The 17,627-nt window shown below is 41.8% G+C and overlaps 1 protein-coding gene across 1 annotated transcript in view; it reads right to left on the bottom strand.

Moving 5' to 3' along the window:
- Positions 1-1,778: 1,778 nt before the first annotated feature.
- CCDC57 (coiled-coil domain containing 57) overlaps positions 1,779-17,627 on the bottom strand; it is a gene marked incomplete at its 5' end in the record, with an annotated part of 41,157 nt that continues 25,308 nt past the window's right edge. Inside the window, 4 exons of the mRNA XM_054083673.1 lie at positions 1,779-3,389; positions 9,716-9,938; positions 16,165-16,301; positions 16,960-17,188. Coding sequence (XP_053939648.1) covers positions 3,166-3,389; positions 9,716-9,938; positions 16,165-16,301; positions 16,960-17,188 — 813 coding nt within the window. The remainder of the gene's footprint in view (positions 3,390-9,715; positions 9,939-16,164; positions 16,302-16,959; positions 17,189-17,627) is intronic.

Here is a 17,627-nt window from a genome sequence, read left to right on the forward strand (position 1 = left end):
GTCCCCATCCCTCTCCGTGTCCCCACGTCCCCGTGTCCCCCACCGTCTCGGAGCGCCCCCCCCGCTGCAGGGGTTTCGGTGCCCACTCGCGGCGGGTCCCGCGGACACAAAGCGGGGGGGGGGCGCTGGGCCGCGGCCAATGGGGAGGCGGCGGCGCGGGGGCGGGGGCGGGCGCGGCCAATGGCGGCGGCGCGGGGCGTTGCTAGGCGATAAGGCGATGTGGTGACGGCTGAGGGGGCGGCGAGGGGCGGCGGGCGTTCACCCCGCCGCGGGGTTACCAGAGGGCAGCCGCCCGCCCAGGGCCGGGGATGCGCGCTCCTTCCGCCGCCTCTGCTCTGCCAATGGGGCTAAAGTGACAAAAATCAGCCCTTCGCACGCTCTCGCCTGCCCCGAACCCCGCGAGCGCGGGGAACCCTCGTTTTTCAGGCCCTCCTCTCGCTGCACCCGCAGCCCCAGCGCGCCCCGCGCCCGCTCCTTTTCTGAGAATCTTAGAATTTCATCTTCTTTTTAAGAATAATGGAATAATCGAACAGTTTGGGCTGGAAGGGACCTCAAAGCCCATCCAGCTCCACCCCATGCCACGGGCAGGGACACCTCCCCTTGGGTCGGGGGCTCCAAACCCCACCCCGAGCATCCCGCAATGGTTTGGGGTGGAAGGGACCTCGAAGCCCACTCAGTTCCAACCCCCTGCCCTGGGCAGGGGCACCTCCCGCTGGATCGGGGGCTCCGACCCCATCCAACCCGGCCCTGAGCCGCTCCCGGATGGGGCAGCCTGGGCCGGGGCCGCCCGGCTCGGGTGGTGCAGAATTTCCTCCCGCTGTCCAGTCTAACTCTGCCCCTCTTCCGACGGTGCCCCATTTAAGTGTTTTGGCCATCAGAGAAAAAGATGAGAAATTCCTGTGTTTAACACACTTCGCACAACCTCCCCCAGCCGGACCCAAGCAATACCTTGATGATATTTATAGTTATTATGCATACTTTGATAATTTTCAGTGTGCTCACATGCTATGTTTTTATAGTTACTCTGAAACAAAGGTTGCAATGATTGAACTCCTTTTTTTCCTATGGCCAAAACGAAACAATGAAGAGCCATCCTCATCTTTACCGCCAGTTGCCATAAGGAAACCTGTTCCTCAGGGAACCTGAATAAATTAAAGTTGCATTCCTGGCAAGAGATCTGCATGACCGGGCATGCTGGGTGATGTACAGGGGACGGCGATGACACCAATCACCAAAAAAAACCCCAAACCTCTCAAACGAGGAAACAAATAAACCCCAAACCTGCAAAGAAACATACACAAAGGCATCTCTGAAGCCTGTATCTCACAAGTTTGTATCCACGATGTAGGAATAATGTTTTGCAGGCTCAGATGCAGCGTTACAGAGATTACGGAACAAACCACCCTTTCTCTAAGGGCACCTATAAGTGCACACAATCTCCCAGCACTGAAATCCTGTGCAACTCCAAAATTCAGTATTAAACGTGGCATTGCAAACATAAAAAAGTTATTTTTCAGGACCATCTATAGCTATTAAAAACTTCAGAATTTACACATTGTGTTCTGGAAATAACCAGCGAATGCTGTAACTGGTGTGCTCTGGGCCAAAATTCCTGTTCTTGTTAGAAACCACTCTGCTTTGAGCTGCAGAAAGAGCTCATTCAGGGCCTGGTTCAAGGGAATGCATCATGTTGTTCCGGCTCATGAACAATGTTAAATGTTGAATCCAATGACAGGATTTTCAAGTAATTAAACTATTTAGAAAGAAGCTCACAAAGTCTCTCAGGCATCGCACTGGCTTGGTAATTTCTCAATGAAATTTATTGCAGATTTAGCATCTGATTACGCTATCATTGCAACTTTTGCACTAAAGCAAAATATTTTCAGCAGGGAGTAGAAGAATAATTCAGATTCTCAGAATGATTACTACCACATCATCAGGTGTGAAAAAGAACAGCTGTTTGTAAAGAATACCAGGAGAGCATTTCTAAAAAGAAAAGCGCTGCAGGAAAAAAAAGCACTCATGGTTAAATAGCGCTCCTCCTTCATTAACCCTGCCTTGATTTTATACGTTTTTAGCTGCAACTGAGAAAAGTTACTGAACTCGGTGATACCAGTCATCGAGTCGCTTCTGGTGGAAGAGATCTCCTGCGATAACCCAGCCCAATCCCTCTACTCAAGGAGGGCCAGCTCAAACAGGTTGCCCAGAACCGTGTCCGGTTGAGTTTGGAGTTACCTCCACAGACGGAGACTCCATAACCTCTCTGGGCCATTTGTTCTAGTGCTTGAGCATCCTCACTGTAAAAACATTTTTCTTGTGTTTTTCATGTGTATTTCCTTCATTTATAGCAAAAGTCATCACTGTAATAGCTCAAGACATCTTTGCATTACTGGGAACATTGCAAACATAGATGATTACTTGTTTCAGCATCCTGGTGTGTTCATAACTATACAGATATCCCTCGTTACATCACAACTCGATCAAGTTTTCTTTTAGTTTTATCTGTTGTGAGACTTATTTCTCACAGTGCTTCTGTATTATTCTAAGTCTTGTTAATGAAGGTGTTTTTTCACTATGCAATCTCTTGTTAAAGAAAAACATAACCGTTGGTGTGACAGCAAGAGTTTTACTTTACGTTCTTCCACGCTGTCTTAAGGGGAAAGAGCTACAGAAGATGAGAAACAAAACAGATTCAAGTGTAATCTTTTAAAACCCCTTGCGTTCAAGTAGAAAGACAGCTGTGCGGGATTAACGGTTACACTGTTAATTATGAAAGAAAAGTAGGTTGAGGCATCCCACTTGTAAACTTAAATTACATCTATAGTTTCTCAACAAAATATTTGCTAAAGACTTGCAAGCCCTGCCTGAAGACACAAGGCTTTTCGTATGTATTAACTTGGCATTTCTAAATCCATGATGCAAGCAATATTTAACCTCTGTAATTAAAATAAATCAGTATTAACAGTGAAGACTAATCTCATAATATAGACAGATTAAACCTTTATTTTAGGGTTCACACCATGAAACGTGGTACCTGCTCACTCTTCTGGCTGAGAACATCCCAACTTGACAAATAAAAACGAAGCTGATATTTAGAACTGATTTACAGATTCCAAAGTGAAGTAGTAGTGAATGTGGACCTGGAATTTGCTGCCAACAAAGAAATCAGTCTTTAATGTTATAGTTGCGGATTTTTGCCCTGTTAGAAGAGATTTTTGGTTTTCTGGGATAAGCACAAGATAAACTCCTGGATTTTAACTTCTGCTGAACTTCCAGCCTGGTTCCTCTGACTGTCAAATCTGCAGGTGGTATTTCAAGTTTATCCTTGGCTTTGATATTTTGCTGAGATTCTTCAGCTCGCTCAGTTGAACATACAACTTCAAACTCCACTGCTCAAAAAAAAATAAAAAATTAAACCACTTTGTTTGTATTTAACTGTGAGACTGGAACAAGTTTACTCTTTTTCTCCAAATATGTTGCTGTAATAGTGCCACATTGTTGAAGCCTTATACTGAGTAACAGAACCATTTCTGTACATCAGAGGTACAGAACTGTCCCTTAAGGCTTGCTACGGTGATGGAGTAACACATCAGCATCTCTGTCTCAGTCCTCACTTCATCTGTACCTGCCCATCCTTCATTAGCAGCAGACTGCTTCAGAGGGTAGAAAGGAAGACAGCTGAAAGATCGGTGTAACTATTCAAATCAAGCATCACCTATCTGTTCAGCTGTTTTTAAACACCATATTTTACAAGTTTACCCTTCTCTCCTCTGTGAGGGGTCATGGTATCATTCAAAGCAATGTCAACACACTGGAGAACACCATATAAAGTCAGAGCTACCCATCCCCTTGTTGTGAAACAGTATAAAGTAGCTGGCTGCAACAGCTTGATCTTTTTTGAGACATCACCAGCAGTCATATAAGCTTCAGTAAAACATGTTTGGATATGCATGATGCAAAGGGCACAAAGGCAAGTCTGGCTGCTTGGCAAAGCTGCACTACTACCAATATCTCTTCTCTGATATAGGAAGGCATTTACCATGGAAATCTTCATTTTTATTGTCTAAAAGATCTGTGTGCACTAGACAGCACTAACTCAAAAAGCAATGTCTTCGGCTGGGAAGCAGGGAGACTGGTTACAATACCAATTCGAGTCTACTCTGCAGCCTCTCACATAATCCCCTCACTTTCTCAAACAAACTGAACTTCAGTGTTACTACAGATTTCATTAGGTAAGATTAGTGGAATTGGTCAGTCACGGTATTCATTGTAAGCTATAGGTGATATTTACAGGTGCTTGGCTCCATCCACATAATCCTTATTTTTCAAGGCACTGGGATTTTAACTTCAGATTTTCTGTGGAGAGCCAAAGCAGATAGTAGCAGTAATTATAACAGACTTGCAGTAATACACACCACAGCACCGCGTACCAGTTGTTTTTGAGCACAACAGGCTTCAATCCCAGGCACTGTCCAACCGCAGAGAAAGAAGAGGAGGTGCACAAACTGATAAAGATAAGTTATTAGTGGGATAAGGTAAATATTCATAGTAAACAGAAGATGGTAGAAAGTCCAAACAGAATTCTATGTGGAAAGAAATAAAAAACATTCTCGTATTACAGAATGAATTAATCTATTGAGAGTTTATAGCTGTATGCAAAGCATGACATTGTGGCTAGCATCAAAACATGGCACTTTCCAAATTAGTTATGTTCTGGCTTAGCTTGAACAAGCTGTTCACTCGTGTGTGTGCAATCGCCGCATGGAATCAGGCTGGCGGCATTTGTTATTGCAGGTGGCAAAGGCTCAGGGCACCCTGTGCTGTTGATGTCAGCTCACAGTGTTCAGCTTGCCACCTCGTGGTTACCTACGGGCAGTGAAAGAGGATGCTTGAGCCCACGGAAAGACCTTTGGGTGTATTTTCCTGCCTGGAAAAAAGGCTTTACCCTAGACCTCTACCACATCTGACAGACAATAAAGCAAATGTCACAACATCAACAGTTCAGAACAGTGCAGGCAGTCATGTCTGCAAGGTACTGGATACAGCTTCAGAGTTTATTTTGCTTAAACAAGAGCTGCAGCAGAATGAGATTACCTGGTTCATGGTCTAAATAACAGCAATGGGCAGATCCATAAATAGCAGACAGTGAACAATGCTCACAGACAGTCTGTTTTTTTTTTTTTTTTTAAATACTCTCTTAGTTTTGAAGAGTCTTTTGTATTCAGCCAAGAAAATGACTTTCATGAATAACAGCCCCACTCCTATAGATCCAGAGGTAAAGTAACCAAGCACCAACGCATCACATCCCTTCCTCTGTGTTCTGTATGCTTCTCTCTTGACATTAGTACAGTTATAACTCGTAAAGGCTGCTTCGTAGGTAGGTGTTTAGAACAACAACACAGAACACGAGCATTCTATATGGCTATTGTAAAGCTTTGGACTGTCAAAAATCCATGTTAACACAGAAATTTAAAACCAAAAATTGCAAACAAATACCCCAGAAACAGAAATGCTCTTTCAGTAAAGTGAAAGATCCTAAGAGAACACTGAGTAAGGACTTTCGTACGTTGCTGGTTCTGCTTGGGGCTGTTCACATGTATGAAGAACCTTGAATAAAGTAAAGATGAAAAGACACCGTGCAGTAAAATTTAAATGCAGTAGCTTGCTTTTCACAAACAATGAAAAAACATACCTAATTTACAAGCCTGTAGCTGACTTACAGAAGCAACCTCAGCAACAAAGCTAGTTAGGAGACTAAAGTGCGTTTGAAAATGGACCTAGATGTTTAGTGTATTGCAATGCTTAACGTACCTTCTATTTGATGTGTGTTAACTACAGTCAGAAATTAACATTCGCAGATGTTTTTCCAGAACTACAGAGACACAGGTAGACCCCTTGTATGAGCAAGCTGAAATTTCTGCAGACGGAAAATTTCATTTAAAGAAACTTGTCACTAGATGTTTGCTCATGGCTAACAGTGCTTCTGAAGGAATACAAACTCAAACAGGTTTCTATTCAGGAGAAGAACATTCAAGTGAAGAAAATGTAACTAGAGGATTAGTTAATATTTGTGAAACACTTCAAAGATGAAGTTTTATGTAACGCAGAAAAGGAACCATGAGCCTTTCTCCGATTGGAGGCGGACTGAAGCCAGAGCCAGGGCGCTCTTTCTGTTTGTTAATATTTCACCAGATCCTTTCTCTGGCCAGCTTTTTACCCACATGGATTGCTCTTAGAACTGTCAGTGATGTCAAAGCTGTTGAAATTCTGTCTAATGTGGAAACACTTCAGATAACTTTTGATCCACAAAGTGTAGAATTTCAGACCACACAGCCTGGCAAGTAGCAGTAACAATGAGAGCTATAGGAAAAGAAACCTTCCCTCTCTAAGTTTAAATAGTAACCCAGAAAAGTTAGTTTGCCTCAAAGCAGCTCAATCTGTTCTTTGTTAGGCTACAGTGTAAACTCAAGGAGGCAGTTCTGGGTATCTGTGGAGGTGGGGCCTCTCAAAACCATCCACCTCAACTGGAGACCTCCTCTGGCATGGAAAATACGATGTTTCATCTTCCCTGCAAGTGTATAAAACAAGTGACTGGCAGGGACATTCAAGGTGCAAACGCAGCTTGCGTTACATTCTTCCTCCCTCTGCGCTGACCCCAGCCTCTGTTGACCTAAGGAGGTACAGCTGACCAAGAGCTTTTCATTTGCTCGCACCACAAAGCACGCTTCACAACATTTGGCCTTAATCTAAATGCAGTCTTACAGTCAAACTTTAATGGCTGATGTCTTCCTTTCTCTCCAGAAAAAAAAAACTAAGTGTCTCTAATAGCAAGTAAAAACTTCATTAAGCTGAATTAGTTGGAAGAAAAATTATTTCCACTTTTCTAAATGTTTCCCAGAGCTTCTGCTCCTCCTGCCTAACATTTATCTAAATTCAGAAAAGACCCTATAACCCAAAGGTGAACAGAGAAACCTTGCAGCATACACAGAAGTTAATCACATGGTTGTACACGCCTGTCATGATTTTCAGAGGAAAGCATAAAACCCTTTTCCCACCTGCTCTCAAGCCTTTGGGATAGGGCAATAAAAATTAAATAAATGCAGAGTGTATGCCTCACTAGTTCAGTCTATGTATATAACAGATGTGTTTAACATCACCATGACTTGTATCCAACTACCTCTGCAGCAGGATCTTTTTCTTTCAATAATAAACAACAATAAAAACACCCGAACAGGGAAACAGTGTTCCTTTTAAACCCTTTCTCACTACTTTCTTGTAGAATTAACACACACATTAGATCCGTCTCATTCCTGCAGTACAAACTGAGTCAGCAGGTAGAGTAAGCAGAGAGAAAATTAAAATATCTCATAGCCTTCTGACTTGCTTGGAAGCTTCCACAAGTTCTGAATTCAATGTAGAAATGAATAAAGTATGTAACAGTCCACTTCACTAACCCAGTGTTAACACATAGCATAAACCCTTCAAAACACACTGAGTCATTGAATTGTGTCATATGCTGGGAATATAGCAACCTGCAGGGCTTACTTGACATGCCAACTGTTTTAAGTCCCAACAGGCCATTTTGTACACAAAAAAAATGAATGAAGCTGTTCGACAGGTTCAGAAAAATGATCTCACACTGCAATCGCTCATCTTTCACCAGAAATGTCCATAAAACACAGCTACTAGTGTGACAGATTTCTACACAGTTGAACTTGCAAAAGAAATGTTTGAGTAAGTGAAATAACTTGCTTGCTTTGTTGCAAACCATTTTTTGTTACTGAGCTTTTAAGTCTGTGTGTGTGCCACTTGTATCTGAAAGCCCAGTACTGAGTCACTCCATCTTAATGACAGTTCTATCCACTGTAACCATGCGTCTGATGAATGTACTAAATTCAAGTGAGTGGTTTTAAACAGGAAAGACTGAATTAATTTTCCATTATCTCAGGCATGAAAAATAATGCAAGCCTCTGCTGAAAATGAGAAGCAGAATTCCTCGACAATTTTGTACATTCTGCCCTGCGGTGATGTTAAAGATTTTGCTTTCATGATCTCATTTTCTGAAATGCAAGAATCATTCTAGTAAAATTAAAGATAACACTTGGACGGTTTCCTGGAGGAGAAAAGCTAAGCAACACAAAAAAAGTTTACAGAATTCCTGTTCTTGCAGTGCAGTATTTCAGGGTCTGCACGTGAGAGTGAGAAGCTCTGTTCAGGGGTCCTTAGCATAAACCTGGATGCAGGGAGTAAATTAAGGTTGTTGTCAGGAAAATATCATCCCTTGTTGATGCTTCACTTCTGCCACATTGGCAGTATCATCTTTCCCTTTCGCTATTCTCTAGGTCCCCTGAATCTACACTAAGTTTTGCAACGGTGGCTGGAAATTTCTAGACATTAAGAAACTGATGTCCTTGTAAGGCTGCCAGCAGTGTTGCATCACGCATACGGCAGCTTGCGACTGCATGACACTATCAGTAATGTTTCAAAGACATTATTTTGCTTATCCTGTCAATATAGGCCTGACCTGAGCTACCATTTCAGCCTCAGCCCCACAAAAAAACCACGCAGACCCTGACAGGTCAGCACCATGTCCATTCCAGCCCTACAGATCTGCCAGCGTACATCACTTTGACCTTACAATGCACTGCTGTTGTGAGTAAATACACTTATAATGCATTCTTCGTTAAGAAAGCCCTTATAAATATTATTTTTTGTCCTTGTGTGCTGCTCAAGGTAGTTGATTGCACCTATAAGCTAATTTAAAAACAGATGCAACGTAGTTTGGAAAGGACGTTGGGGTGAAATGTCATGGAGCTTATGGCTCCCTCCTCAGAATGTACCTTGACACAACTTGTGTCCACTGCTTTTTTTCTCTCCACTGTGCATCTCTAAGTGTCTGGCTAGCATTCACAAGTTCCTTTACAATGTGCCCATGCAGAGGCCATACGTTACCGCACATCTCTCACCAATGGCTCTCCTGCTAAAATTTCCAAGAACACCTGGTGTTTTTTGAAGTATAACATAAATTAATGCTCAGTCTACACCGTAGGTTTTATCTCTCATCCTAACCCTGACACTGTCTGACAGGTAAGGTCAGGATGCTGCCTCACATATAAGAATTTGTGCCTGCTCTTATATTTTTATGTTCGAACTCCTAGCACTGGACTATACTGTTCTAGTGAACAATACCTAGTTCACCGTGTGCCCACAGCACGTACCACATTATGCCCATGATTTTGCTCTTGGCCTTTAGGTCTCGGCACACAAAGTAGTACCGTAGCTATTAACCTGCCACAAATTTAATGAGTAAGCAAGGATTTGTCAAATTGCAATTTGATCTAACAGTCACCTGGCAACACATGAAGTGTGCAGTTCTCAGACAGACACTTTCATATCTGTCCCAGATAAGGTTTAGACAATGTTAGGACAGAAGGGTACTTCCATTTGCCATGAGTATTTAATAAAAGGGGAGGAATATTCCCAACAAAGGAATCAAAAACAGAGAGCTATACAGGCACTCCTCTTAGTTCTTTTTTCTGCTGGCAACAGCGAAATTCCCTTTAAGTAACTCATTAGATCTTCAGATTCTGATTACAGAACTGTAACAACAGTAGCGGTCATGTAAAAACAATAGCGGAAGGGGCAGAATCCTCTGCCATACTTCCATTTTTCCAGAAGAGCCAAATGCTGCAGCTACTTTACAAAGCATGCTTACCCTCATTGGTGTTCTTCTGAGGACTGAGAACGGAAGGGCTTGATTCCATTTCTAAAGCTTGCCAAATACCTTGGCAGAAATTACGTGCTCCAGATGAAAAAAGCTGGACCTGCTGTGCTTGACCAGGACTCTTCCTGAGTGGCTGACCTTGAATGACCTTTGAGGATGTATCTGCCTTTCGTGGCTCTGGCCCATGATGTTCAAGAGCGAAGTCCAGTTGAACCTGTTCAAATTCAAACACAGTCCTGCAAAACCACATACTTTTCATATCAAAGACAACTGAAAATTGGTTAAATCTCAAAGAGGTGTCCTGGTCTCAGAAGAGAGGATGTTTTAGCAAGAGGCAAGACAAAAGAAAATTATTGTTTTTAATGTTGGAAGGTCGGACATCATCATGAAAGTGATTGAGAAACAATAGTTTATTAAGTGTTAACAAATACTGCTTTGCACAGGAACAATGCATAACTTAAACACATATATTTTTAAGCCTTCTAGGGGATGACTGTTGGGCAACTGCAATCGAAAAATCCAACCGAAGGCAAATTACATTGATGATAAGCAGCACTGTACCTCAGCAGATCATAATTTTGTTTCTTCACTACAGCTGCTTGGAGCTTCTTCTTCCTTTAAGATATAGCAGGCAATCAGAGAACTGATGAAATATTACATTACAAATTAACCATGGCCTCTAAAAATAATACATTTACAGCTCTGTTTGCTGTTACACCCCTAGATTTAAAACAATCAGTTAAAAACTAAAATATTAAAAAAACACATTAAGTGAAATTGTTCCCTTCAGATGGACGTGGCCAAACTTCCTTCCTAATAAACCTCTTACTTAATCTGTTCAAGATCTACATTTCTTGCTGCTGTAACTATACGCCTGCTTCTTACTGAAGTTTATATTGTCAGGGTCATTCTTCAGTTTTGTCTTTTCCCCCTAATTAAATTACCGAAGAAAAATTCCCAATAAAGTCCCAAAAGCCTCAAATAAGATAAAGCAGCTACAGAAACATAATTTGTCAGCAACTAAACAAACCTAATTACCCCCAAAGTTTCACCTGCTTTCAGCACATAGCAATTAGAGTGAGATTTGATGAAAAGTGAACGGCTTCAGTCCTGTTAAAGGGCTGTGTATTTAAGACTAAAGACACAAAACATGAGCCCATCATGTAAAGCCATTGGCACTGAAATGCCTGTAGGTGTGACAGTAATAAATTCTCTCCATTTTCGTTAAGGATGGTGATCTTGAACATAGAAGCAGATGTAGCCTGGCCAGTGAGAATGATTGTCTAGAAGAAAACCACCCAAACTGCAATAGTAAAGTTTGGAAACTCAACACGGAGCTCAGCACCAGTGCAGGAGCTGAAGCCTCAGCAGGTATGTCCTGGGTAAAGAGCAGTCGGGAGTGAGACTGCTGAAGATGAACAGCTTGAATATAAGAAGCACTATCCTTCTTCGTAGTCTGGACAAATTCCAGCAGTAACAGAGACTATCTCAAAGGTTTCAGAGCTGGAAAGATCCCCAATGACAGCCACTTCAACGATGACCTCCAAGCAGCACATGAGTGGGAGAGGTTGGACGGCTGCTCCTGGAGGTCAGCACCCAATCTGGAAACTCACAAGGAAATCCTACTTCTCCAAGAGCCATGGACTCACTGTATTTTTAAAATCCAGTCATTTTTACAAAACCAAGAACAATCTTTAACAATTTTAAAAAGAACATAGGAGACAGAAGAATAGCAAACACATTAATAATAAGGTAAGGGAAGGCTAAGATGGATGGGCAAAAAAAAAAATCCATTGGTCTCAATTTAAGAGTCAGATGAGTTCCAAGATGAGTTGTGAAAGAAAGAAAAATTAAAGCGGTGGAAAAGAAAAAAATAAACTGTAAAAATGTGGATTTGAATTGCAGCAATTTCTCTCAGATCTGGAAATCACTTTTACACATGTTTAGTATAAGCATTTAGCTTATCCTTTTCAGACCTCAATCCGAGCAGCACACAGATGAAACAAACAGGGTACAAAAGGTGTCCTCAAATGCTTGGCTGCACCCTCATCTCCTTTGGAAAAATTATTCCCAGTGTTGGAGTTTAAGAAACAGTTCAATGAACGGAATGTAAAAGTGAATAGAAGATGCCAAGCTTCTGACTTATAGTTAATAAGATGTTTACAAGCTTCCTGAACAAATTACATATCCACAAGCCCGTGGAAGCATTCCGCGGGGACTTCACCTGCAGGTAGCCTTTCCAGGCTTCCTGCACACTTCAACAGCTCTCACCTATTCCCTTCTGAAACCCCACAAGAGGGAGATCTGAATCCTACTCTCAGGACAGTCCTCTAGAACCAGAGTTGACCTTTTTCCCCTTGGAGTTTTACAAGAATTTTAAGATCTTCTGCTCCAGAGGTAGCCCACACCACTGTCCCATAGGATGAATTGCTGATAGGCCAGCGAGGCTATTCATTTAATGCTCCCCGATTCTTTTCTCCGAGGATCTTCTTCATGCTACAACAAGATGCTAACAGTGCTTGTGACAGTGTTGCTGTGACAGGTCTTGATCAGGTCCTCAGACTGTCAATGAAGAGCTGCAAAGCAGTGCCACATTCCCAGACCTTTCTGATATAGATCCAATAATTTGAGCCTTCCCCATCTCAGAACCCAGACAGCTTTCTCAATGCTACGTCCTAACACGTATTTTTGATGCCCTGACTCATACTTTTGATATCAAAAGAACTTGATTAGATACATTTGGTAAAACATACCAGATTCTCCAGCTCACGTTGCACTTACCTGGCTGACCTGTTACAGTTCTCAGTCTCTCTTACCTTAGACTCTCTGCTATATCTAAGGAAGAATAAGTCTCCAGTAGCACTGTAAAGGGACACCAGACGGCATTCCCAGTTTATCACTGTCTGATGGATGGTTTACAATGTTTGCTCACACTGCAACCTTTAAAACTTCTTCATTGACTAATGGGCGATAAAGAAGAACAGGGGCTTACTTGCACTCAAGCAATCTGTTCAAGTTCAGTTCTAATTGAACCTAACAGCACAGACTTCAGGCAACCTTCAGGAGTGCCCCTCCTGTTTGGTATCTTCTTCTAGGAAGAGAAATTCAAGCACCTATGTCAGAATGTCCAAACACAGAGTTCTTCTCTGCCAGGCTCCCTTAGAACACATTCCAAAACATTACCATAGATTCAGTCTGATCAATTCACCTCAGCCAAGAAACACAGGTACTCATTTTCTTCCCCAGAGAGGTGCCTTTCCAGGCTGAAATACTGCTGTGTACTTGGAGGCTTGGAGAGCCTTTTCCTTTCATATTCAAACATTTGAGCTCTCCAAACAATTACTACCTGCTTTTACTACTGTTCTTTATCCAAGAGAATAGCACCTTATGCAGAAGCTGGATAACTGTCTGCCTAAAGACCTGATGGCAGAACACTGAACTTGACCCTGTCAGCACTTGTTCTCAGATTTAATTAATTACTGGATGATCTTTGCACTTCAACTTTTTAGACTATTTTCTTAAATCTACTGACCCAGAAGTTTTTGTAATTACTCCAGCTAATGCTCCCATGGGCATAGTTACATGGCTAATCTGTAGCACTGTTTTACTGCACAGGAAAAAAAATATATCTTTTCTGGCAGAACTAAATTACAAATTAAAAGTGCGTTATCCCTAGACATACAACTGGTTATAGTGGTGCCAGATGAGCCATTTGACTCTCATTTATTTAATTTGTAGCAGCTCTTCTAAGCAAATACAGAGGTTAATATGTTTTTTTTTTTCTTTAACACCATTCTTAATGGTAAGAAAAGTCAAGTATTCATCAGAATTTCCTTCCATTGGCTCTTCTAGGAAATTCCCCTTTGTCACTCAAACTGGCCAGATGGTTCATAAACTCTAATACCATACATACACTCTGTAGTGTTATCTGGCTGACCAGATAACATCTGGAGAAATTTGTGATAACAAAAAAATATGTGGTTATCCCATCTTTTTAAAATGGGTCTAGATGTAAAAACATTTAAGGCATTTTTAGAATGTGTTTCAAGTAAATGGATGACAGTTGTGATTTCTTAGGGCAATCTGGCAACACTATAGGATTATCTCCTGTCTGGTTTCATACTATCACAGAGATTTGGTATTTAGCAAGAGAAACAGTAAACTTCAATCTCCTACATATTGCTGGATAAACATTAGCAGTCCACAAGAAGGCTCTCAATCTGTTCTTGATTTCAATTAAGAGAAATAAGAATGCATTAAGTAAGAAATAAACAGAATTGTCCAGAGGAGATTAGCTTTAATTCAGTTAATTTTTCCCCAGAGGCAGAGGAGATTGCAGTTTCAAACTAATAGGCTGGAGGCTGCTTGGAAAGCGGTTCAGCAGAAAAGAGACAGGAAATCTGATGGACTACAAGTTGAATGTGAGGCAGTGATGCTTTCTTGATGCCTTTGGCCTACAGCACCCTGGGCTGACATCGGGAAAAGCACTGCCAGCAGGTCAAGGGAGGCAATTATTTCCCTCTACCAAGCACTGGTGCAAGCACATTCAGAGCATTGCATCCACCTTTGGACTCCCCAGTACAGAAAAGACACAGACATACTGGAGCAAGTCCAGCAAACAGCCACAAAGACAGTCAATGCCTTGGAGCATGACACACGAGAAGAGGCTGGGGAAGCTGGCCTTGCCTGACCCCCAGAAGAGATCCAGGGGTGATCTTTTTGACATGGAGAAGCACCTGATGGGGATGTGGGAGGCAGTAAAGACAACTGAGGCAGACTCAGTGGTAGGCAGCGGAGGAACAAGAGGCAACAGGCAGAAAGTGAAGTACAGGGGACACTGTTTAAGCATAAAGAGGAGAAAAACCCAAACGCCAACCTTCTTTACTGGGAGGGTGATTAAACACTGGAACAAGCTGCCCACAGAGGTTCCCAGAGGAAGTGTTTCCCCAGTTGAACTTGGTTAATAATTCTACTGAAGTTTGATGCCTCAGAGCAACCACCTCACCCTTTTTGAAACAACATTGTTTACTCCCCTCAAAACTACAATGACAATCAGCTGCTCTGACTCAATCCTCACACGAACAAATGTGCTGATCAATGAAGTAAAGTACATCATGAAATCCTGATGATTGAAGTCACTGGGAGGTCTGGCACTAACAACTAGAGGAGCCAGATTTATCCATTTGTCCCTCTGATGAAGGCTGCAACTGAACGATTAAAAGTTCTATTTTAATTACAAAAGAGACAGATTAATTGCATATCATGCTTTTATATATGGAAAATATGCTATTACAATAACTTGGACAAGAGTGCTTTAAAATTCCACCACTGTGGACATTTGGAAATGTGCTCACTGATTAATCATTTTCAAGTTTATCTGAGAACATACTGCAAATCCTTCAAATGGCCCATCTTACTTATTTAAAACGAAGCTTTATGAAACTCATACTTGTAATGCAGCATTGCATTTACGCTGCACTAACACAAGTGTTTCTGAAATTCCTTGGATGAAAATAATGTTTTAAAAAGTTAAACTTTAAGTCCCAATAAATGGGGTAACATTTGGCTGGTGGCCAGTCACTACTGGTGTTCCACAGGGCACATTTTTAGGGCCAGTTCTCTTCAATGGTTTTATCAGTGACCTGGACCACAAGAGCCAACTGCACACTAAGCAAGTTTGCCGATGATACTAAATTAGAAAGATAGTGACAGATTGGAGAGTTTGGCAATCACCAACCACATGAAATTTAACAAGAGCAAATGCTGGATCCTGCACCTGGGATGGTGTAATTCTGGATGTCCATACAGACCGGAGGATAAGAGGCTGGGTGCAGCCCTGCAGCAAGGGATCTGGGAGTTTTGGCTGTCCAAAGGAGGGCATCAAAGATGATGAAAGGACCAAAGGACAAGACGCATGAGGAGCAGCTGAGGATACTTGGTTTCTTTAGTTGGGAAAAGAGAAGACTGAGGGATGACCTCATTGCTGTCTATATCTTCCTTGCGAGGGGGAGCAGATAGGGAAGTGGCGATCTCTCCCCTCTGGTGTCCAGTGATAGGATGTGAGGGAATGGCTTAAAGCTGCATCAGTTCTGGCTGGATATTAGGAAGAAGTTCTTCACTCAGCAGATCATCAAGCACTGGAACAAGCTCCCCAGGGAGTGGTGATAGCCCCAAATCTGTTGGTGGTTCAATAAGCATTCGGAGACTGCTCTTAGATATACGGTTTAACTTCTAGGTTGCTCCGTGTGAAGATCCTCATGGGTCCCATCCAGCTCAAGATATTCTGTGATTCTACAAAATCTTCCAAGGTATCAAAGGAAGATTTGAGCTAAAGTCAGTAAAAGACATCTAAACATAGTATTTTAAGGAAAGTTATAATCATGGAAATAGAACTGGCTTTACTGCTCATTATCACTAGATTTCAGAGAGTACATTATTACCTGAGTTGCAAGTCCGTGCTGCAGATGCTTTAAAGCTGATAGCTGACACTGTATTCTTTTGATAAGCTCTCTTGGAAAAAGAGTACCAGAAGCAAAACAAACCGTGCAGCGCTTAGAGCTAACAGGATGCCAAAGTCCTACAGAGGAGAGAAAATACCGAGGAAGGCATTCTCCGTTGTTATTTTGTCACCAGTATTACACTCCCAGCAAGTGTTTACAGTGGATATAAATGAACCACAGAACACAGGCTTCTCACTGCAGATGAATTCAATGCTACGTGCAGACGGGTCTCGTGTTTTTTTCCTTTGCTTTATTGCCAGAGCAATTGTTGCATGGAACATAAATGTCCACAGCGAACTCTCCTTACAGTAGATATATCCTTAATTCAAGTTTACTCTATAGTAAGCTTATTCTGCTTTCTCTTCCACATTCATAAAGTATTAGTTTTTATTCTAAGAGATAAACTATTTCTTTTCTGCTCCTAAAAGAAGTCTCAGTTCAACTTCCAGTTCCCACACTGACATCTATGCACCAGGGAGTCTTTAATCTAAGGTATTCGTCAATAAAAAGTTACTGCCTACTGACTCTGTGTTCTATTGCAGCTCCTCCTACCACAGGATAATCTTACAACAATTAGCACCACAGTCTCACACAAACCATGCAGATCAAGAATCAGTCAGGTCCAGTGTTTTGCTTTCATATTAAAGCCTGGCTCTCTCCAGCTTAAAGGATGAGCTGATTCCCAGGTTATATTCTAAATATATAAGCTAAAATTATCCGGTAGAATATATTTACCTTCCTTCAATACCACTCTGAGTTCTGCTCTGAGTCTGTTTCCCATTTCAATCAGCTGCTGCTTCTCTTGGCTCAGAATTGAAATTTTTCTGGCTGCTTCCTTCAGCTTATTTTGCATTCCTTGTATAGTGCAGCTGACACCATACTGAAGACCAACACCAGGACCAATGTCAGGTAACTGTTGTCCAAGATCTACCATCTTTTCTTCAAGAACTTTGGGGTTTGGCCCCTGAAAAAAAAAAGAGTTCTTATAACAAACATTTTGAAATTGTGGTCTGAACGTTTAGAGATTTGTACAAATACACATTAAAAGCCAGTTGAAGAGAAAGTGTAAAGTTGAAGTTTACAGCCCATTTTTGAGGGTCGATCTTCAAAATTTGGTTAGCAATATAGGGCAAAATAAACTGTGCAGCAAATCACTACACCAGCCTGGAACGTTCCCACAGATATTGTTAACCCTAAGTGTAAAATAACACACATACGATAAACACAGTATAACTGCAAACTAGAAAGCAGTTAATTTTAAGATAAAATGTGTAAAAACCCACTTTACAGCAGATAACAAGCTACCACAAAACCTCATTTCTGTAATCACTGCATGCCTACACACATATGGGGTAGATACAACTCACAACATTGTTTTAAAGTAAGGCTACAGAGTGAAAAGT

Source organism: Cuculus canorus, chromosome 18 (genome assembly GCF_017976375.1).
Source record: "Cuculus canorus isolate bCucCan1 chromosome 18, bCucCan1.pri, whole genome shotgun sequence".
In the NCBI taxonomy this organism is placed as follows: Eukaryota; Metazoa; Chordata; class Aves; order Cuculiformes; family Cuculidae; genus Cuculus; species Cuculus canorus.